The sequence below is a fragment of the Branchiostoma belcheri genome, unplaced genomic scaffold (assembly GCF_001625305.1).
Source record: "Branchiostoma belcheri isolate BF01 breed outbred unplaced genomic scaffold, Haploidv18h27 scaffold16, whole genome shotgun sequence".
Classification (NCBI taxonomy): domain Eukaryota; kingdom Metazoa; phylum Chordata; class Leptocardii; order Amphioxiformes; family Branchiostomatidae; genus Branchiostoma; species Branchiostoma belcheri.
In genome coordinates, this window is record NW_017803046.1 from 2,730,247 (window position 1) to 2,752,119 (window position 21,873).

The following is a 21,873-nucleotide window of genomic DNA, read 5'->3' on the forward strand; positions in this document are numbered from 1 at the left end:
AGGGGGGGGGGGGCTAACACGGGTGACGACGCATCTGTATAATCTGCGGCAAACCGTTTCAGGGTGTTCTGTACCATAAAAATAGTACAGAGATTCTTTTGTTCTTTAGACCAAATTGATTATTAAAAAGATTGAAGAATACGCATGTTAATTTCTCTAGAACGATGTACCTCTGACGAAGACATGAGATCTCCGACCTCTAGTTTCCTATAATTTTGTTTTTTTCATACAATCTGTTTCAATACGAGTTACAGCATTGACTGTATTTCATGATATCTGAAATGCTAAGCCTTCAAAGAAGTGTAATTTTCCCTTTTCATTGTTGTTTGAGACAGATGAATTTGATACAAAACGTTATATGTTTCCACTTGGAAGTTACAAACCCAACACGCTCACTCTCTCACTCATTAAAAAATACATATATATCTGATTCTAATTTTGTTAGTGCAGTGCTAAGCCTTGTAAAATGTTCTCTTACAGTCCCTACACCAGCATCACCACCACCACCATCATCACCACCACCCCTCCCACACCACTGGACAGCCCAAGTCTCCTAAGAAAGCCAGCGCCACTTCTGTAGGGAGTTCTACAGAGAAGGTCATCAGATCTGTCAACTTTGAAGATGCTGCACGTATGTTACATTCTGTATTCCTTAATTTCTAATTATAAAGATAGGCAGGTTATGATTGCTTTATTATCCCAAAGTTTTGTTGGAAATCATACTTTTTCTTTTTAAATGTCAGAATTTCGTACTGTATCACAAGTTTTGGTTCAGCTTTTTAGTCATCATTTACGTTGTATAGGTGGAGGTGCTATTTAGCACTACAGTGCTAGAACAAGAATTGCACAGAATTGTTCAACTCTAGTCCAACTGATCATTTTATGTTACAGTTTGGTGCATATATGATTTTAGAGCTGGAAATGTGTACATATGATCTATAGTAGACTCTACAATGTGCACTAATCCTCAGTGTTTCCTTACCAGCCTCCTGGAGTGACAGTGAACAGATTTCAGCGAAGACCAGTCGGCCGTCCCGTGCCACTGCCCAGTTGGATGTGCCTGGTATGAATTTTTTCCCTCCATCAGATCAACCCAAGTGTTCCTTCTCCTAACTGTCTTCTCTTCTGTCACTTCTTCCAGATGCTTTAAGCTACGTCTTACCCTGTCTTCTAGTTCAAGTCAGTTTTGTTTTCTTTTCCCCAGTTCTTGAAGTACTTTGTGCAGTCAGTGTTGTTTTTTATCAAACCTTTCTTCTTTTCCTCTATCTCCCTCCTTTTCTTTTCCCCCAAATTGCTGTTGTCAATCCTTTCTTGGTACAGAAATGTGTCAATAGATGAGATACATGTGTTATTGAATGTTGACTCAACAGAGTTATGGTTATACTATTGTGATGCAACTATATGCAGTATGTACTGTCATCAGGTTGGTTAATCAACATTTACTGGGTTTTTGGCCACACAATCAAAATGGGTTTTATCTTACAAGCCCACAATATGGAAAAGAAGTGATTATTAAAAGTGATCTCAGGCCAGTTTGGCTCATTGAAAAGCTACTCTTCCACTGGTTGTGACAGAGAAGACAGATGCTACCGGTATGTTCAGTATGTAAGAGGTTCATCATACTGGGGAATTCATCTAGACTACATATGCAAGGGAAGGGTAGAAGAGTTCATTATGCCTTGAGGAAAGTATCAGTTCTGAAAAGTTATTGAAGATAAAATCCCTTTGGTTGTGTAGTTAGGAACCCAGTATGTACAAATGTACATTGTACATAACAGTTAAGGTTACTCATAGCCCCTCACTGCCATATTCCCCCATCTCCAGTCAAGGAGCGCCGCCGACGTGCCATGAGCTTAGGTATGCTCTCACCAGATTGTAGCTCCTTTCATTATCAAGGGCTGCCCTTGTACTTGTAGTATAACTGGGGAGGATTCTTTATTTGTTTGCCTCTTGGTATACATGAAGAGCCTCACAGGCCAACAACAGGAATAGTCCTCCATACATTGTGTACATGAACCTCAGTGTTTCTTGTCTCAGGGTAAACACTGAAGCATATACTTTAAATGAGAACTTATATTCTTCTTTGTTCTCTTAGTTAAAACTCCCCATCAATTCATCCTTTTGTCATTGATGGCACGGCCCTTTCAATTGCAAACATATTAACTACAGTACTAGTATACTGATAAACTGCATGCTACTTGTACATATAAGTTCCTTATTGACTCCTATTACATGTACCATCCTATGACTGGCACAATTAATCACATTCAGTAATCATTTGTTGAATGTTTTACTTGTACTCTGAGTCTGAAATTGCATGAAAGACTTGCATGCATGAATTTCACACTAGACACATAGCATGTACATGTAGTTGTAGACTTGGTACCCAAAGTGTCCCTGCTTGTTCCATACTGACCTGTTTGCTGCCCTATTCTCCCTGCTTGCTCACACGTAGGATCTGCTCTTCAACCTGCCCTTCTTCTCGCTTCATCCAATACAGAAGGTATACAATACATGTACATATGGTACATCTTCTGACTTTCTCCTACACAGTAATAATGAGTTACTGCATGTTGATCAGTACACATGAACCCGTCCCGTCACTGACCTTTAATTTTTACAGAAATGTACATGTGTTGTGTGGGGTGCAAATTGCTGCTCAGTGCTAGCAATTTCCAGAATGCTATGATCTATGGCATTGGAGAGAAGAGCAGTGTGATATTGTTATGATAGCGTAGTACTAGTGTCAGCATTCTTTAAGTTTGATGTTAGGAAAGACTTAAACATGATGTAGGTACAGAAGTTTATTTGGAAAGTATGAGAATTACCTTGATTTTTTTGGTTGTATAATTTTTTCAGGCATGGCAACTTGATGGAGTGCTTAAATGTTCCCTCTATCAAATTTTTTTTGAATGATTTACATGTTTTCTTTTTTAAGTTTCTTTAGGAAAAGATGTGAGAAAGCCATATGGAGAATGGACATCGATCCTTGCTTTGACTTTTCCTCTGGTGTCACCCTCAGAAGACAATAATATTTAATGCTGTTTTTTTCTCTGCAATATCCAGCAATTATCCAGGAAATATTAATATGCAATATGCACATTGGCAATTGTTTTTCCTATTTTGCTGTTAAGGTTATGATTGTTGCACCACAGCTTTCCTTGTGTTGAAAAGAATGCATTTTCACCATAGGTCTATAATACATGTATGTCCTCCCCTAGGTGCGCGTATTTCGCGTCTGTCAAGTTTCCGGGGCATGTCAGTGGACAGTGAGGGGAGCGGTGCAGAGTCAGGTCCCTCAGACTTCGACACGGCCTGTGACAGAGCCAGGGTGATGGGCTACGTCGGCACTCCTCCAGTGGCCAGGAGACACGTAAGGCTTTGTTTTCAACATTACAGAAAATCTGGTGCATTGTGCTATCATGAAAGTTCATCTGTGTTCGGTAGTTACATGTTTAGAGTTAAACCTTTAAAATTTGATCCAACACAAAAAAGTTCTCTCACCTAGAGCTTTTCACCAGTCACTCTGGTCTTCCTCTGAGTAGACTGACCCAGTATTGTGTCAAGTGGGTAACCTTAAGCACACTGAAGTATCCGTTTGGCTACCAGTTCTGTATTTTAAGGGGGTTAGAGAGAGAATGGTAATACATGATAGCATAGAAGCAAATCAAACCAAGACTTCAGAACAAATAAATATAAGTTGGATGAAACTCGTAGAACTAAAACTGAAAATGTTGCCATTGAGTATTGTAAGAATAGCCTATTGCTTTGCATGCACATGTAGCAGTCATAGTTCTGTAAAAGTTTGTGCACTAATTTGTTTATCAAGCTTATTGAGGTGAAATCAGGTTGTTGTGGTAGTGATGGGATTTAACTTGCAGGCAAAATTTAATTCCAAAGTACTCTTTCCTCTTGACATATCAATTTCTTTACAGAGTGGGGAAGGCAGACCTAGAATTATAGTACGCCATGTGAGTTTTAACATACATGTAGTACTAGTGGTGAACATGGTGACAAAGGGATTCTGGTGCCTGCCTGTTGTCCCTTGCAACATCCTAAATTTATTACTTGTACATTGACCCCAGGCCCTCGACTGTATAGGCATAGTATATGATAATGGAGCTACATTGAATGTATATATGCTTTGAAATTAGGGTTGTTCTACCGGTAGATATACATTTTGTTGTGTCGCTGCACTTTATCTATGAAAGTTGAAATAATCCCTCCATGTTTCAGAGTTCACATTCTGCACAAACCAGTCCTCTGGTAAAGGATAACGTGAGTTTATGGTGTGTCAATGGTGATGGGAGAGGTGGTAGTGTTGTTGGTGGTGCAAACAATGGTTAGATAGGAAAGATCCTAAACAATAAAGGATTTAAGGAGTGCTGAACTTGATGAAAATTCTTTTAGCAGTGCCAAGGAAAGGGACCTTCGAGTTCAAACAGAAATAGAAGTAAGGTTAGGCCTAGGAGAAAAAATGTTGTGTTTCCTGTTTCCTGAATCCCGACCTACCCTACCTTTTTTTTTTGGGGGGGGGGGGAGGGGTGGACATAAATTATTCAGCTGATTGACCAATTTTTAGCTCCATGATCTGACACATGAGTGATGAAACGTTGTACATGTACAATCGATTTTCCAACATTTACATTGAAAACAAGACTGAAACAGAAAACACAACATTTTTTTCCTAGGCCTTATACATTCAACATGTTCACGTACAAAACTTATTGTTATTCTGTATCCTGTACAGAGGCACCGCCACACCAGCCATGATGACAGTTTTCTCCACGGGGCGACGTTCTTTGACCGCCAGGAGAGCTCGGAGGCAGACGTCCTCTCCAAGTACCAACAGTGGACGGAGGATGACGAGGTCTTGGATGCAGCAACGGAAGACTTGGCCAAATTGTTCGGCTTAGATGTAAGGACACTTTCTTGACTTCAGTTTCCTAAAAGTGAATAGCCAAGGCATTGCTAGCTGGACACCCTTGCTTAGGTTTGGCATGGATCTAAGTGCTGTACATATGATATACCATTGCTTGACTTTTCTTCTTCTGTTACTGTTAGAAATACTCTTCTAAAAAAATGCTGCGCAAACATGAGCAGGCAAATGTATCTTCCAAACTACTTGGCTGTTTGGCCAATTCGTTTACTCATTGGTTATCAAGAATAATAAATTTATGTGCTTTCTTGCTTATGTATTAATATATCATACAAACAAGAAAGACTGAGTAAATGTCTTGAGTTTCTGAATTTCTTCAACCACTCACACCGGGAAGAACCCCTGCTCTTTTTGATAAGTGCGATGGGTTCTTTTAACGTGCATGGGGTGTGGGTCTCCCCAAACATGGGACCTCCATGTAACGTCCTATCCAAGGGACGTCTCTAGCGAAAGCTAGGTACTCACTTCCACCTGAGTGAAGTGAAGAAAGTCGTGTAAAGTGCCTTTCCCAAGGGCACTAGATCGGTGACATTGGGTAGGATTTGAACCCGGAACCTCTTGGTTCTGAGCTTTCACTCTACCATTTATGCCACACGACCCCACTATTTCTGTCGTTTCCCCCAGGAGGAGACCCTGTTGCGAGGCAGACTGACCCTGGAACATTACCGTGCAGGACAGTACCTGGTACACCAGGGAGACCAGGACTCCAGTCTGTTCTTTGTTGCCACAGGAACACTCCTGGTCTGTCAGAAAACTGTGGACCCAGAGGAGGAGGTCAGTTAGTAGTAATACTCTGCCTGTGGCACAGACTCTGTGCTGTTTTCCAGCAGATCTGTATCGGTATAGCCAGTATAACTGCCCTTTGGCGTAACACACCAGCTTCGCAGGCGCGTGGCGCGGCAGCAGCTAGCTACCTGTATATTACACCGAATGACCTGTTACATTCAATCTTTGCACATTTGATTGCAGGAGTTGTTTAAAGCTTTCTAGTACTACTAGAAAGCAAATTCTAGTGATGATGTCCTAACTGTGCTTGGTGGCAATGAGTTCCACTCTACAATACAGTTACTGTAGTTCTTGGAAAATACAAGTTTTTGAACACCTCAATTCTTGGTTGATAACTCTGATATTTGATGGCATGACTGTTTCATAACTTACAGGTGCAATATTATTCTCTTAAAAATTCTGCTATTTATCCACCATGTAGGAGACAGTGTTGATAGTGTCCCATTCCGGTGAGTTGGTGGGAGTGTTAGCCACACTGACAGGAGAGCCCTCCTTCTTCAGTGTCAAGGCCAAACAGGACAGCAGGGTGGTTGCCATCACTAAGTCCAACTTCTACAGGTAAGTTTTCTTAACGTTTTTTTACCATCTATGAATCTCCATGCATTAGAGTCTAATGCATGCTTTGTCATTAAGTTTCTGTTCTATTACTGTTTATTCATGACAATGATCATGCCATTTGATCAGTTGATAGATGATTAATAACTTCACAGAATAGATATACAGTCACTTAGTTAAAGATTAATCAGTTGATTTAAAGTACAGTCTTAGATATGCTGTACAAATCATCAGTGCTGTTTTTTTTCACTAAGTCAGGGTTGGCTGCTTGAACAATACAGACCACAATGATGTTTTATTCACTGTTTGTAATTACAGTATAATGCGGGACTGTCCCCACGTGGTGTTGAACGTTGCCCACGCCTTTGTGAGCAGGATGTCCCCGTTTGTACGCCAGATTGACTTTGCCCTGGACTGGATGCTCATAGATGCAGGCAGGGCGCTCTACAGGTCTGTAAAGACACCCTCTCTTAATAGCTTTATCTACAGAAAGTCAAAATAAAAGTACATGTTGTAAGCTATTTTTGATAAATGCAGAACTAAAGCTCAGGCTTATGAAATTCCTCATAGCTTCTTCTTTTAAAAAGACAAATCAAAGATTTTTAATGTTAACTTTTTTTCCTTTCCTTGTACATGAACATGTAGGTTATCAACATTCTTAGGTTGAGATAGAGCAATACATTATGATTGACCTTCATGTATTTGTGGTTACTAATAATTATTAAATAGAGGCTAAGTGGAAGTTGTGTTCTCTGCAGACAAGGGGACCCGTCAGACTCCACGTATGTTGTGCTGAACGGACGTCTGCGGTCCGTCCACACCCTCGCTAACGGCAGGAAACAGCTGATGGGAGAGTACGGCAGGGGGGAAATCGTCGGAGTGGTGAGGCAAATTTTCATCCAGTCATCCTCATATAGCTATTAAATTAGTAAAGGTAAAAGTCTTTGTTTATCACTCCTTGCAACAGCTGTTACCGTACATAAAATAATCTTTTTGAATACTAATTGATTTTTAAAGCTATATACATAATGTTTTACGTCTTACTTTGCAGTTGAGTCTTCAAATTGACTTGTTTCCTTTTAATTATGGTATATTTTTTTCTGATAAATACAGTAACTATGTTTTACTTCAAACCAGATTTTAGGTCAGATTGAAAGATATCATCAATGTTTTCAGACTATATCAAAGTAAGCACTTTTGATTGCTTCCAGCAAGAAAGAGTTTAGCATATCTCTTACATGTAGTAGTATTGAAGATGATGTATTGGATGACATGTGTTGTTCAGGTTGAGACCCTGACCCAGTCCCCTCGAGCCTCCACCGTGCACGCTATCCGAGACACGGAGCTGGCCAAGATGCCTGCTGGGCTGCTGGACACCATCAAGAGAAAACATCCGCAGGTCAGTCTAAGATAAGACTCAGAGATATCCTCTTTGTGTCTTATCATTTTTGTGTGAGGTGTAAAGTAGGTGTGCTACTAAATATCTCTTTTGATACTTACAGTAACTGTTTTGAGACCAGGGTGTAACACAATTTCATAACTAGCATATGTAATAGGTTTCATTATGGCGGATGTTGCAAGTAGGCTACGTAGCAACTACATGGTACCTTACCTATACATGATTATCGCAGACTGAACATTATACAGACAGCTATAGTACATCAAGTGATGTGTTTTGAATCCTACTGTTTGAGAGTGACATGTTTGTGTTTTTTCTAGGTTGTGACACGTCTGATCCACCTGCTGGGTCAGCGTATCCTGGGCCACATGCAGCAGAGACCACAGACACCTCTTCTCGACATTCCAGGTAAGAACATGCACAAGGATGGCTTTCAAAAATACTCTGTAACTCCAGACACACTGTAATGGGTAGATTTGATGAAAAGACGGTCACAGTGCTATCATAATGTCGAATGATTAAGGTTTGTGTGTGGAGTCTTCTCAAAATTCAAAATACCGAAAAGTCCTTGTTGTTAAACCTCATTTAGGATTCTAGCCAGGTACATTTTGTACAATGTACATGTAAATTGTACCTGTATACCATGATACATCACACAAAGTTTCTGCATCAATGTTAAAGACTTGCATGTCTGTGGCTAGAAAATGCTTGTTGCACTGTTGCTATATTGATTTTTGTTACTGCAAGCTTTGTGTTTAGATTTGTGTTTGTTGTATAGCATAAGCATGTGGCATGAAAGAGTGCAAATATTCTTTGTGTAAACACAAGGTTTGCTTTCAGCTGATAACACATATAAGTTAATATGATATAGATACACTTGCTTTGAATCAAAGGCTGCGTGCAATATTTTCAGAACATTGATTAAGATGCATTTCATGCCCCCAAAATTATAAGGAAAATACATAATTTTCTTCCAATTTTTCAACTGATTCACAAAGAAAAAATGCTATTTTCAGCTTGCATTGCTGCATGTAGAATTAGACAGTGTTTGTGTCGTCATGTGCTGCATGTTTGTTGCTTTTTTTGTTTTTTTTTCTGGTGTGAACAGCCAGCATGATGAACCCAGCCTACCTCCCACGTCAGCACTCCTGGGGTACTGTATGATCCCACGTTCAGGGTGTTCATACTTTTAGTTCTCATGGGCTAGGAGCTCTTAACTTCTGTATAATTCATAGAATGCATGCATTAATGGTGTCATCTTCTCCACTGCAATATCCTCCTGTTGTACATCAATCTATCAAGATTAAGATGAAGGTTGAAGCAGCTTACAGTGTAATGTAGTTACTAGTGTTTTTACATTTGAACATATATGTAACAAAATCTGTTTATGGGTGAAGGAAAAAATTATATCTGCTTCTCTTCAGTCATGTTGTACAGTTTGACTGTTCAATGTTACATTAGAAATGTTGTCTTGTTCCACAATATTGAAATTTGTGTTATGTTTAACTATTTCCTAAAGTTTGTTTCATTAAAGTAATGACAACAACTACTCTTAGACTAGTTATGATATCATATTCATAACAAAGCCTGTTTCAGAATGCATGTTTCCAAGGAACCTCCCTCATCCTGTTTCTTAATCTTTGATCTTTTGTTGTTCACTTCTTCCATGTTCCTGATTTAAAATTTCTCTTCCACAGAACACTGCTTAGTATGAGAAACCACTGCAAATCTAGCCTTCTGTACAGTAATCTGAGCTATATGAACATGTTTTTAGCTGTGCACTTGACAGTTGAATATTGATCCTTATAAACAGCAAAGCAAAAGATCATCTATGCTTTCTTCTTGTACTATTTTAATGTATTCAACTATAAATACGTGACAAAGGTGCCTTGAATGAAGTGACCAAAACTCTGTCTGAATCAGACAAGTACCAATGATGTGCTGGTTTCCCTGTAGACACCCCGAGTGTGACCTGTCACATGGCCAATGCTAACCTGACCACCGTGGCCCTGCTGCCTGCCTCTGAGGATGTTCCACTCACCACCTTCTCCCTGGAGATGTACCACTCTCTTACAGCAATAGGTACAGACAACTATTGTGTGTTAGAAATTTAGGCTATTGGGTCCTGTCTCTTTAAAGACATGTTAATTAAGTATAGATCTAAGACTTCACATCCTTGTGAAGGTGAAAGAGTAATGAATGTTACAGTAAAATACACGTAAAAGGATGTTCAATCTTGTCACCAGATTACCATAGGTTAGGTAAATGTTTCTAGTTCTAAAGGGGCTTACATGTATTTTCATGCTCTCCTCATTTTACAGGCTCAACTCTGAGACTAACCAGTGATATTATCAAGACAAGACTTGGAGTCTCTGCATTTGACAGGTACATGTACAACACAATAACCTCCAAAATCCTTAGACTACTGGAATTAGACTACTACTGATTTTAATTTTGCTCCCAAACTGTTTAGTCCATCCATATTCCATGTAATATATTGTATGAAATTTTAGATCCATGAAGGTTGCTCACAGTATGACCACTACTGTTCATTAATATGTTGAAGCATGCAAAAATGAAATCTTTAATGTGAAGCTGTTGTTCAGTTATGTTGCTAATGTTTAGTTGAACTGTACGGCCCCCAGTGTACAGGAGTTCCGGCTGTCCAGCTGGCTGGGACAGCAGGAGGACATCCACAGGATCGTGCTGTACCAGGCTGACCCCAGGATGACAGCATGGACACAGCGCTGTATCAGGCAGGCTGACTGTATCCTCATCGTGGCTATAGGAGACAAGGAACCAACTGTCAGTGAAGTGAGAGACTCAATCATGGGAGACAAGACTTCTTCCTGCTTCTCCCTGCTGCCTAACCCCATAACCAATAGAAAATTGGTATCCAAACATATACTTCACTGGGCTTAAATGTAAAGTTTAAATAAAAAGGCATCCAATGCAATTACAGTACAAAGCAGCAAAATCTTGAGTTTCAAAGTCAATTTTCTGTTCAGTCTTTTAATGTTGTAAAAAAACCCAGTTAAATCAATCCTATCCCAATCCATACCTGCAAGGCAAAAATGCAATGTCAATTATGGAATACAGTTGCTTTGTTTTTGTATCGGCTGGTTTTAGCTATTTATGGCCATGGATGGTATAAAAAAAAGAGATGCCTTACGTAGCTTGTTTTGGGGCTATTTCAAATGCGTCAAGTCTGAAATGATGACAGAATGTGCTTAGAAATGGCAGTAAACAGATTTCGTGTTTTTTTGTGGTTTTACTGCTACAGTGAAATTGCATTGGATGTCTAACTTTAATATTTTCTGTGGCATCTATTCCACCTGTACAGCTGGAGAGTCAGATGGATGCGATGGCTGTGCGTGCTCAGAAGGAACTGGTGCTGCTGCACAAGGAGGACGTGGTGTCTCCCATCGGCACTGCTGATTGGCTGAATGCTCGCAGCTGGATCTCCTCCCACCACCACATCAGCTGCCCCAAGAGGATATTCACACGCAAAAACCCCAAGAAAGTGGTAAGATTTTGTGTCGAATGATAGAATCCCGAGAGCAAATCCTCAGCGATTGAGAACTTAAAAGAACAGAAGACAGCCAAGAAGTTTTTGGGAACTCTGCTCCATTGTGACCTGGAGTCAAGTTCAGCCCTTCATCCTTTTATTTAAAACATCTCCTTTGTAACCATAAAAAAACTACCCTATCCAGAGTCTTTCAAGCAAAATGGCTCGCACATATAACTAACTGTGATGCCTGCGAGAAATGACATACAAAGTACACAGCATTTGTATATATTTCCTGCATGTCTAGGCTTTGCAAACTTGACAGTAATATAGTTCTTAGCCTTTTTGGGATAAGGAAGATACACAGCATATGATGTGTTAAACCCATTCCCAGATGGAGATGTATGAGAAGATGTTTGAGAAGGACCCTGATCGTCACTCAGACTTCTCCCGCCTGGCACGTTTCCTGACGGGGACATCTGTGGCCTTGGTGCTGGGGGGAGGCGGAGCAAGGTACTCATCTACTGTATTTATGATCCTACAGTGAATTGGTGCCAGTACGTAGAGTGTTCGCCTTGCAGTCAGTAGGGCATGAGTATGAACTCTGTCCTAGTCATAGCAAAGACTTAAAAAATGGTGCATACTGCTTTCTCTGCTTAGCACTCAGCATTTTGGAAAGAGATTGGGAGTCAAACATACACACCACTACCATTGGACTAGCCCCCTGCTGTAGTGGTTGCAGAAAACTTGTGTGGTCCAAGGGCTACAGAAATGGAGATGGGCACCACCATATGTACCTTCTGGTGTGGGAAGGGCCTTAACTTTAACTCTTACCTGCATTAAGGTTGATTTTTATCTTAATGGAATCCTGTGACCATGAAATGGCTGCTTTAGTAACTGAGGCTGTACACTGTGTTTCCTACAGAGGTGCTTCCCATATTGGAGTGATGCGAGTTCTACAGGAACAGGGCATCCCTGTGGACATCATCGGGGGCACCAGTATCGGGGCCCTGATGGGCGCTCTTTGGGCAGAGGAGAGGAACTGGCGTGCAGTCTCAGACAGGGCCAGGGGATTCTTCTCTGTAAGTGGAGAATTATACTTTAGGTTGTAAAATTCCAGTGTGTTTAGGTCATGATATCCTAAAATATACCTGTAGAAGTGGCAACAAATTGTGTACCTTTACATGTACATATTAAGGACCGCCTGGCTATAGCATGGACACTTTTTGGTGGTCCCTTAATAGATAATTTCACCCATTGACACAAGCATTAACAAATCATGTCTACATGTATTGTAACTACCTTCCATACATTGTATAGACCAGAGGTTTTTTAATCGGTCTCCTGAGTGGTCTTCTTGTGCAGTTTTAACTGTAATCTAAAGAAAGATTGAGCTCACTTGAAAATGCTTCCTTCTTCACCTTTGTCCAGAACATGACGTCCATCTGGAAGAAGCTTGTCGACCTGACGTACCCTGTCACCTCCATGTTCTCTGGCAAGTAGCACAGATTCTTCTGGAATATTATGTTGATGACTTTTTGTATCTTAGCTGAAAGCTTCAGAATTGAACATTTAATATATCAGTAGTTGATGTCTGAACTAAACGTGAATAGGGCATGTTCTAATAAAGAGATATGCAGCAGTCAATGTAAGCAAGCAGTCAGCTTTTTTGCTTTTTTTTGTGGTTGAGTATCCAGTTTTAGTTGTAACTGTTCCATACTGAGGCAGCAATGCTTTGGCTACATTGTTTGTACATTCAGTGTGGTCTTGTACTGTAGACTATAACATAAATAATGTAATAAGTCATACCTTTGTCAGCATACTAACACTATAGATACAAATGTAGCATTCTTTGAAAAAATAATAACAAAAGGAAGGCACTGACATACTCAAACCTAGCTGATTACTGGCATTCAACTTACTTTGGTGTATGGTGTCACTCATGGTATATATGTAATACCCATGTGGAAATCAGATGTTTGTTTCGATAGGCTACAATTTCAACAGGGATATAGAAGAGGCCTTGGTGGACAAACAAATTGAGGTAAAAAATACAAGAGCTACCGTGTGAAAAATCACAACAAGTACCACTAAAACTGAGTCACTCATCATGTTAATCCCTTTATTTTGAAAGAAATCGTCCAACTCTGGAATTCCTCATTTCCAAACCCTTTATGTAGACCACATTGTTCTCTATGAAATAGGGCTCAGAACTAGTGGTACAGGTTGTGGCAAGAGCTTTTGGGCTGAAAATTCTCAGGCTCCATGCAGCCCTTATAGCATTCTAAAATTTTACTGTCTATAAGGACTGAAAACAAACAAGTACTGAAAACAGCATTACATTTACTGAAGATCATAGCATCAAAGTCTATGGTACATTCTGTATGGAGCCCAGAATTGACATCCACACTGCTTGAGGTGAATGTATGAGCACTGCACTGGTGTTAACTTGTGACATCTCACTGCAACTGAACAGGTGGTGCCTTCAATAAGGGTATAGAGGGTGTCTTCGGAGACAAACAGATTGAGGTATTTTTGTTGCAACCTTGTTTGTTTAGCTGAGGTGAACTGTTCAGTCATCCTGTCTGATCCTGTCTGATCATCGTTAATTTTTATGTTAATCTTAAGTTGTTGTATATCTTTTTCATTCTCATTCCATCAAGGTGGGAATATGTTTTGGAATATGCTTGTTCCAGCATTAATTTAATTTAATTTTGATTTATCTGTTATATGCACCAGCTTATCATTGAAGCCTTGTTTGTGATCTTTATGTGATCTTTTTGCTTGCATCTGATCGAGAGAGATAAAGTGTTACAGTAACTGTTGAAGTAACACTTCTTTTGCTTGCAGCATGACCAATGCTTTCAGTTCCGTTCATAGCAACATTGTCATCCTGTAAAATTTTAATACAATGCCTTTTGTATGATCTGCCTCTGACCAATTTATGATACTCAATTATAAGCAATGATGATGATGATGGCTTCAATAATACCAGTAACAGATTAAGGCAAAATACATATGTACGAAGGTAGTTTTATAAACGATAAGATTAGTTGTTTTGTTAATAAATTATCTCTTGATTTCATTGCTTTTCATTCCCCTTCCAATAATCGCATGTATCTTTTTTGTTTCCTTTTTTATTCCCAGATGGAATATCATTAATAATAAGAATGAAGACATAATCTTTTTCTCAATAGACTTCTTCCAAACCCTGATTGGTGATTTCAAAAGCTCTCTATCAGATTGTTACCAGAACTTAAATATTTTTTTATATGTGTTCAAACCATGTGTTCGTGAATGACAATGAATTTACTGTTGTTTTTGTTTGTGTGTTTGTGCGCCCCAGGACCTGTGGATCCCTTACTTTAACATCACCACAGACGTGTCGGCTTCCAAGATGAGAATCCACACAGATGGTAAGATGGTTCAAGTGATGCGTGCAAAAACTGTTACAAGTCTGTGTTGGCAGAGATTCTGGAAGTTGGCTTTTATCAAAAAGCTAGTAATTCAAATTGTCAAAATCATTAAGTACCTACACTGTATGAAAAGAAATTGCAGATATAGTAAGGGTTATTCGAGGTTCGCAACTAGAAAAACTGTGTTCCCTGTTTTTTCTATAGACTGCACACACACAGGCACACATCAACACACAGTACATGTACATGTATAGTAATTACAGTGTACGTTCACTGTTACCTCATTCATTGCAGTACCAGGGTCTGGGATGAAAGAGAGTGGTAACTGTTACATGTACATTTTGTTTGCCTAAAACGACTATACGGTATACCCCACATGTCATCTGTTCAAACTGCTTGTTACAGTTTATGGGTGTTATAGTCACCTTTCCTTTCTTGCTTTACTTTGCTTCCATGCTGACAGTGTTATACCTAACACATCTGTGAGATTCAAATAGTCCACCATTTTACTTGTTCCTCATTCTATATTGACTATTGTACATATGTGTGAGACTTGTGCTCAACAACTAGGCACCTAAGGGTGACTTCAACCTTGTTCACCTCACACTTTCTTGTCTTTCAAGTGCTCAAAATCAGCTTCCACAGACATTTCAACAGCTTGAGGTGGTGGGGAGAGTTTGCCACCATGACTGTCATTTTTAACCCTTTTAGTGCTATGCATTAGCTTTAAGGGTCATAAAGTTTTGGTCATATGTGCACATGTTGAACTTGTAGAAGATTATGTTACAATGCACAACCATTCAATATGTACAACAATTTTTATTCATTTTAGCAATATTATGTGAATAAGTTGATTTTGAGCACTGGTATATCATGCTATTGTTTGCTAACATCTTTCAGAGGGTTGCCAAGCTTCTGTGTATTCTGACATTTTGAAACGAACCAGTTTGTTCTGAAATGGGGTAACCGTTTTAGAATAAGAACTTGACTAAGCCATTTAAAGAAGTGATGATGATATGATGAAAGAAGATGCCCATGATGTTTGCTTTTTATCTCAAAGAGTTAATTCAGCAGTACTCCTTTCATTGCATTTCATAACAAGCAAAAGCAAGAGAAAAGAGACAATGGTTCTTATTGGTTAGCTATGTGATCATAGTGATTTTGATTGGTTCATGTTGAACAGTTCACATCTCATTTGAATTTCAGTGAGGTGACTCCTCATTGGGTTTGAAAAAGTGATCCTGATTGGTTCACCATCACCGCTTTCCTGATTGGTTTGTAAGGTATCCAATCGTTGGATAGCTCTCTTGGCAACCCCTGAGTCACCTGCCTCTCACGGTACCAGCTGTCGACCTTTCTGGTTTTGTTTCGCCCTCCTATAGGTGACGTGTGGCGGTATGTGCGAGCCAGCATGACCTTTCACCCCTACCTTCCTCCCATGTGTGATACTCGCGATGGCCACTTGCTTGTTGACGGCTGCTACGTGAATAATTTGCCAGGTACTGCCTCGGGACAGCAGTGGTGGGCTGTTCCAATGCAGTCTGGTGGAGCACAGCAAACTCACAAACTCTGATGACCAAATTCTTCCTGTTTGAAGTGTTGTCTTCTATGCACTGCAGCAAAAGCATAAAACACAAAGCTTTTAATTGCAGTAGCACGACAAGAATATTTTGATGGCATAACAGTGAAACAGACAGAAAAGAAGGAAGTTCAAAAATGAGCCAAAATTGCACACATCTATTGGCAGCTTCAGGTCATGTTTCCCAGCAAGGCTGTGCTCCATCAGTATTGGACCAGCTCCGTGAACGACCCAGTAGTTTTGACACAGAGATGTGTGTTATTTTGCCATAGGTTCCTTGTGGCGCTATGTTCGGGCCAGCATGTCTCTATCGGGGTACCTCCCCCCGCTTTGCGATCCCAAAGATGGCCATTTGTTACTGGATGGGGGTTACGTCAACAACCTACCAGGTAAGGCATTTAGTGTACACGTCAGGCAACATGGAATCATCCAGCTAGAGATCTGTGTGATGTTCCATATTGCTGGCATAAGTCTCACTACTCTGTATAAAAATAAGAAGTAGAAAGTAAAGTCTAATCTAAATATAAATGTTATGTATCGTACATGTAAGTCCAGTAGTGGTAATACACATATGACCCCACTATTGTATTTACACCAGATCCTGTGATTTCTGAGGTCAGTACGTCCTTCATGACATTGTGCTGAAAAAAGAACTTCAAAGTGTTATTACAGTACATGACAAGAGCATGCAGTCTACTTGTATATAGAAGCATGCTACATGTTCTAGGTTGAACAATTTTGATTCTGTATCACAAATATTGGATCCTAGCCTTGTAAATTGTAGTGCTAAAGCCTAATATGAATTCTACAGTACAGTATTTACAGTTTTATTAATTGAATACTATCATTGTCAAGTGTTTGAATAGATCATGATCAACACCTTTAACATTTAAAAAAAAAACACTATTCTCTTAATATGTGATGCTGTATCCTCACCAGCTTCAAGTACAAAACCAGTTTGTATATATTGAAAAAGATGTTTTTCCACTTAGATTTTGTTGTATTATTGTGGACATGCCTTTTTTCTCTGTGTGTGGTCTGTAGCCGATGTTGCCAAGTCCATGGGTGCTAACTTCGTGATCGCGGTGGATGTCGGCTCGCAGGACGATCGTAACCTGACCCACTATGGGGACTACCTGTCTGGCTGGTGGGTCCTGTATAAGAAGTGGAACCCCTTCACGGAAAAGATCAGGGTAAGGAGGTTTAAGGAGTTTTCATTATAAGGATATTAAGCTGTGTACCTCTTTTTACATGTTAAGCTTTGTCTAGATTCAGTATCTGTATCTATTTATATAGCCAGTACATGTATAACTGCCCTTCGGCATAACACACCAGCTACGCAGGCACACAGCGCAGCAGCAGCTGGCTACATTATACCGAACGACTTGTTACACCTAACCCTCGGACATGTGACTCTAAACAGTGTTTAAAGTTATCTAATGATAATGCCCCTACTGAGTTTACCACATTTTGTTTACAGGTCCTGGACATGAGTGAGATCCAGCAGAGACTGGCCTATGTGTCCTGTATGAAACAGATGGAGGAGGTCAAGTGTTGTGACTACGTCGAGTATGTCAGACCACCCATCGACAGGTACATGTATCACCACCATTGTCTTATATCAAATTATGAAGGTTTTTCAAGACTTAACATATAGTTCTGAGTATCAATATGTTATTAGCCCTTGGACATGATCTGAAGATCAGTTTGACAACTGTAACATCCATGATGATACCCAAATGGTAGTTGTATTTGAGTGGATGGCAGATCAGCACCAAGGACATTGCATGGTCAACATGAACCAATCAGCACCAAGGACATGGATGTTGGGTTCTCCCTATGCTATAAAGGGAAATTGCTGGGTTTCTTAGTTATACCAGCAAGGTAATACCAAACAAATTATAATTGTTATATTTAAAAGCTATTTTGAACCAGACAAAAGCATACTTAAGGTTCCTTCCCCCTGCACAGATACAAGACATTACAGTTTGGTGCGTTTGATGAGATCATGGAGGTGGGGTACGCCCATGCCGTGGCCATCTTCACTAACTGGCGGCGCATGGACGAGGTGTTCGGGGTACGGCCACCTGTGGAGGAGCAGACAAGACATCCACTGGTCAGGACAAACTTCAGTCTTTGGTCTTTTTAGAATCTGGAAATATAAAGGAAATTGAGGAGTATTTTTGAGTAGATAGCACACATAGGAATTGTAATTAATCTAATCAACAAGGTAGTAAAAAAACTAAAAGTTCTTCCCACATCATTTGGTTCAAACGACAGCATCTACCTCTTTTTCTATATTCGACATCCTTATTCAGCGAAAAAAAAATAATGCAGAGGATAACTAGTGCCAGACAGACACTTGAAACATCTGTAGTGATAATAAATGCAATAAACACTATTTGATACATGTATATTTGCAGAGGAAGTAATGTTTCCTTATGTTTGGATCATGTGCGTGTACATACATTTGTGTACATGTGATCATCTGCTGTTTGAAAGAAATACTGAACTCACTTCTCTGTCCGTTTGCCACAGACTGGGATCCAGTCCAACGCCTACTTCACAGACCTGGCTGAGCTGGTGTCCAGGATTCCCCAGCAGATCTCACAGAGGGAGGCAGCCATATCAGATGGTACAGCACACTATATGTACTAGTTATATCTACCAACACATGTGCACAGAGATGTGTGATCCCATTGTTGGAATTTTCTTTTTACGAAAATAGAAAAGTTACTCCTCTTTGATTTGGATTGGATGTAGTATGTATAAAGTGTGTTAAAAAAGCTATGAAATACATAAGGTATGTATATGTATGTGCCATAACATGAATGAATATTGAAGTAATTTGAATGTACTTTGTTTGAGAATTCACTCAAATACTAATCTTGAAGTCTTCTATTCAAGACCACTCAGTGAGAACATGTATCAGACAATGTAAGAAAATGATTGAACCAGCATAGATGAGCATAAATAATTTATGGCTCCAGATGCAAATTGTGTCTTTCCACCCTACAGATGAGTATTCCTCGGAGTATGAGGATGAGGAGGATGCAGACAGTGGGCTGGTGGTCTCCACGTCTGTACCAAACCTGGCAGAGGCTTCCGACGAACCAAAGAAGAGAGAAGCTATCTCTGAGGGCGGTACTCCTACAGACGAGGTACTGTCCCTGACAGTGGAACATGTCAAACATCCCACTGTCCCTGCTGCCTGCCTTTTAATAAACTAACTCTCTAACCACACGAAAAGTGTTCTCATCTTTCTGTAACTGTATACATTTTACGCTCACTTGGAAAACTTTTTCAGTAGTGTTTGCTCATTGTACATACATGTAGATTGCTCATAGCTACTGCTACAGTTGCTATTTTCCTCAGAGCATGCAGTTGTTGTTTTTTTCCATCACTATTTTGCCCTTTTCCTCATTCAAGATATTGCTGCACATTAATGATGATGTGATGGTACCAAAATATTTGCACATTGTAAGACCCAACAAGCTTCCAGAAAAAAAAATTTGGCCAAATAATATTGTTCTGAATCGTGACAGTATAAGAAGCATATATAACCGACCCATTCATATTTTCATCCTCTAACTTAGTAACAAAACAGTTGTAGTTGTTGTTCTAACTCTAGAAATAACCACTTCTAACAGTAGACTAGCTTGTTGTGCTGTTTGTCAGTGTGGGTTGACTGGACTATTGGCCCTCCCAGGGCAACTTTTCGTTCCTCTCTTGCCAACAGAACAACCTGGGGCCGCTGGAGACAGAACTGAGACAGAGACACAGCCACGCTGAGCTCAGGGAGAGTGCAGAGGAGGAGGAGACTTGAAACAGGAAGTCGTACCATTGGAACAGGAAGTGATGTCATCATCACCATGACAACAGGGATGCCTCTCAACTTGCCTTTCAGTAGCCATATTGTTGTGTACAGGTGTGGTAGGTGATCACAAAATGTTAACCTTTTATGTGATAACCAGAAAACATAGAGTGTTCCTAATGCTCAAGTTAAAACTGCCAGAAGAGTACAGGATACACATGTATCACTAATGCAGGGCCAGTAATTGTTGATCAATACATATTATATTTAAGAAGTTGTGACTTAATACAGTTACAGTAGCTTCTTCTGTTATTTCCGTGCTATTCCAACTTGTTGCCTAATGCTGCTTGATAACCTAGCAATTTGTGATTTAATATTGACAGCTCTCAAATTACAATTATAATTGAAAGAATAATACTATCCAAGCCATTAGTTAAGAACAAGAGGCTCAAAGTAAACGACTTAGCAAGCATATTGTGTATACATGTATATGTTGTCATAGCTAATCATTACATATAAGTTATGGAAAGTTTGCCATTCCTTGCTAATTGACAGTGTTGAGAAAAGAGCTTTTAATTGGAGAGTGATTAGCCATATTGATTGGATTGGATTTTCTTGTCTCTCAAAATGAATTGGTTTGAATTCTTTGCTTTCTCTTTTGGTTTGTTATTTATTTGTTTTTAGACAGTTGCTGTAGGTTTGCTGTGTTTTAGTTTCCTTTTTTAGTATTATTTAACATTTTTTGTGTGGTTTGGGAAAGTTGTTGTACAGAGATTTATTTCAACAGAGTATTTATCTTCTCATATATTGTTTAGCCATGAAAATGATTACAGGTATGATGATAACATCCTATTAATATTATATTGTATTAATGTAGGCCTTGTAATTAATGCCTGCAATAAGCTGGTAATTTTCTAAATCCTACTTTTCAGAGATGATGGCCATGATGGCATACATGTATGAATGAACTTTTTGAGTTCAACCATTTCCTGTGCTGTGTAGTGGTTTTACTACTACTTTTAGTTACTAGCATCCCTGCCTCTGGATCACAAGGTTGTAGGTTCAAATCCCATCATCATTTTCTGAACCCTAATCTGCACATCACATGGGAACACTGTAGCCTCTTGGCTCCATGTTTAAGGTGCAGATTTGTATTGCAGCATGATGGGAGACAAGCAGATGATGCATCTGTATTTTGCTATATCCTTGCAGTGGCTACATAGCTGCTATCATACATGTAATTGTAGTGTTTCTCAATTGGATTGATATTTTGTAGTTGTAGGGTAGCTTTGCACAAGCTGCTCTTGATATCTTGTACAAGTTACAAGTTGGCTTTGCTATAAGCTTGACGCCGGGATGTTAATATTAATGAGCAAAAGTTTTGTAGTCTAGGAGTTTTTTGGTTGCCAAAATTGTAAATGCTGGAAAGATAACATGACTATTTGCCAACTAAAATAGCCATTGTTTGTTTCATTAATTTCACATGGCACCTTGTCTTCTTTCATGTTTACTTGATAAATGAACTTAAAGCCCACAGATAAAAATCAGTACTCAAGAAAACCATAGACATGAATACAGTATAGTTATATTTATTCTCTTCTGAGGCACACTTTTTTCCACATACTTAAAACAATAGATATTCTCCAGGCTTCTATATGACAGGAACACATTTTTTTCTTTTTGTTGTGTTTGCTACAAAAATTGTGTATGCCTAGATATTTAACATTTATTTAGATTAAACTCTCAAAATATATATAATACTGTGTTATATACAGTCAATTCTTGCTGTTTATATTTCCACATGCTCTTGACATCTAACACTGTAAGAATTCTATCAGTAGTCAAAAAGAAATACAGTACTATCTGTAATTTCTCTG

General features: G+C 39.4%; 1 protein-coding gene across 1 annotated transcript in view; it reads left to right on the forward strand.

Annotated features, from left to right (window-relative positions):
* Positions 1-20,158, forward strand: part of LOC109466107 (patatin-like phospholipase domain-containing protein 7) — a 28,185-nt gene extending 8,027 nt beyond the window's left edge. The window contains exons 14-42 of the mRNA XM_019763735.1: positions 481-631; positions 986-1,063; positions 3,222-3,373; positions 3,936-3,971; positions 4,237-4,278; positions 4,751-4,918; positions 5,564-5,713; positions 6,147-6,283; positions 6,599-6,730; positions 7,039-7,162; positions 7,566-7,679; positions 8,000-8,087; positions 8,788-8,832; positions 9,636-9,761; positions 10,001-10,064; positions 10,325-10,493; positions 11,023-11,205; positions 11,582-11,700; positions 12,113-12,269; positions 12,619-12,682; positions 13,664-13,716; positions 14,534-14,603; positions 15,986-16,102; positions 17,227-17,375; positions 17,663-17,775; positions 18,154-18,298; positions 18,721-18,817; positions 19,201-19,343; positions 19,892-20,158. Coding sequence (XP_019619294.1) covers positions 481-631; positions 986-1,063; positions 3,222-3,373; positions 3,936-3,971; positions 4,237-4,278; positions 4,751-4,918; positions 5,564-5,713; positions 6,147-6,283; positions 6,599-6,730; positions 7,039-7,162; positions 7,566-7,679; positions 8,000-8,087; positions 8,788-8,832; positions 9,636-9,761; positions 10,001-10,064; positions 10,325-10,493; positions 11,023-11,205; positions 11,582-11,700; positions 12,113-12,269; positions 12,619-12,682; positions 13,664-13,716; positions 14,534-14,603; positions 15,986-16,102; positions 17,227-17,375; positions 17,663-17,775; positions 18,154-18,298; positions 18,721-18,817; positions 19,201-19,343; positions 19,892-20,008 — 3,303 coding nt within the window. The 3' untranslated portion in view covers positions 20,009-20,158. The remainder of the gene's footprint in view (positions 1-480; positions 632-985; positions 1,064-3,221; positions 3,374-3,935; positions 3,972-4,236; positions 4,279-4,750; positions 4,919-5,563; positions 5,714-6,146; positions 6,284-6,598; positions 6,731-7,038; positions 7,163-7,565; positions 7,680-7,999; positions 8,088-8,787; positions 8,833-9,635; positions 9,762-10,000; positions 10,065-10,324; positions 10,494-11,022; positions 11,206-11,581; positions 11,701-12,112; positions 12,270-12,618; positions 12,683-13,663; positions 13,717-14,533; positions 14,604-15,985; positions 16,103-17,226; positions 17,376-17,662; positions 17,776-18,153; positions 18,299-18,720; positions 18,818-19,200; positions 19,344-19,891) is intronic.
* The last annotated feature ends 1,715 nt before the right edge of the window (positions 20,159-21,873 follow it).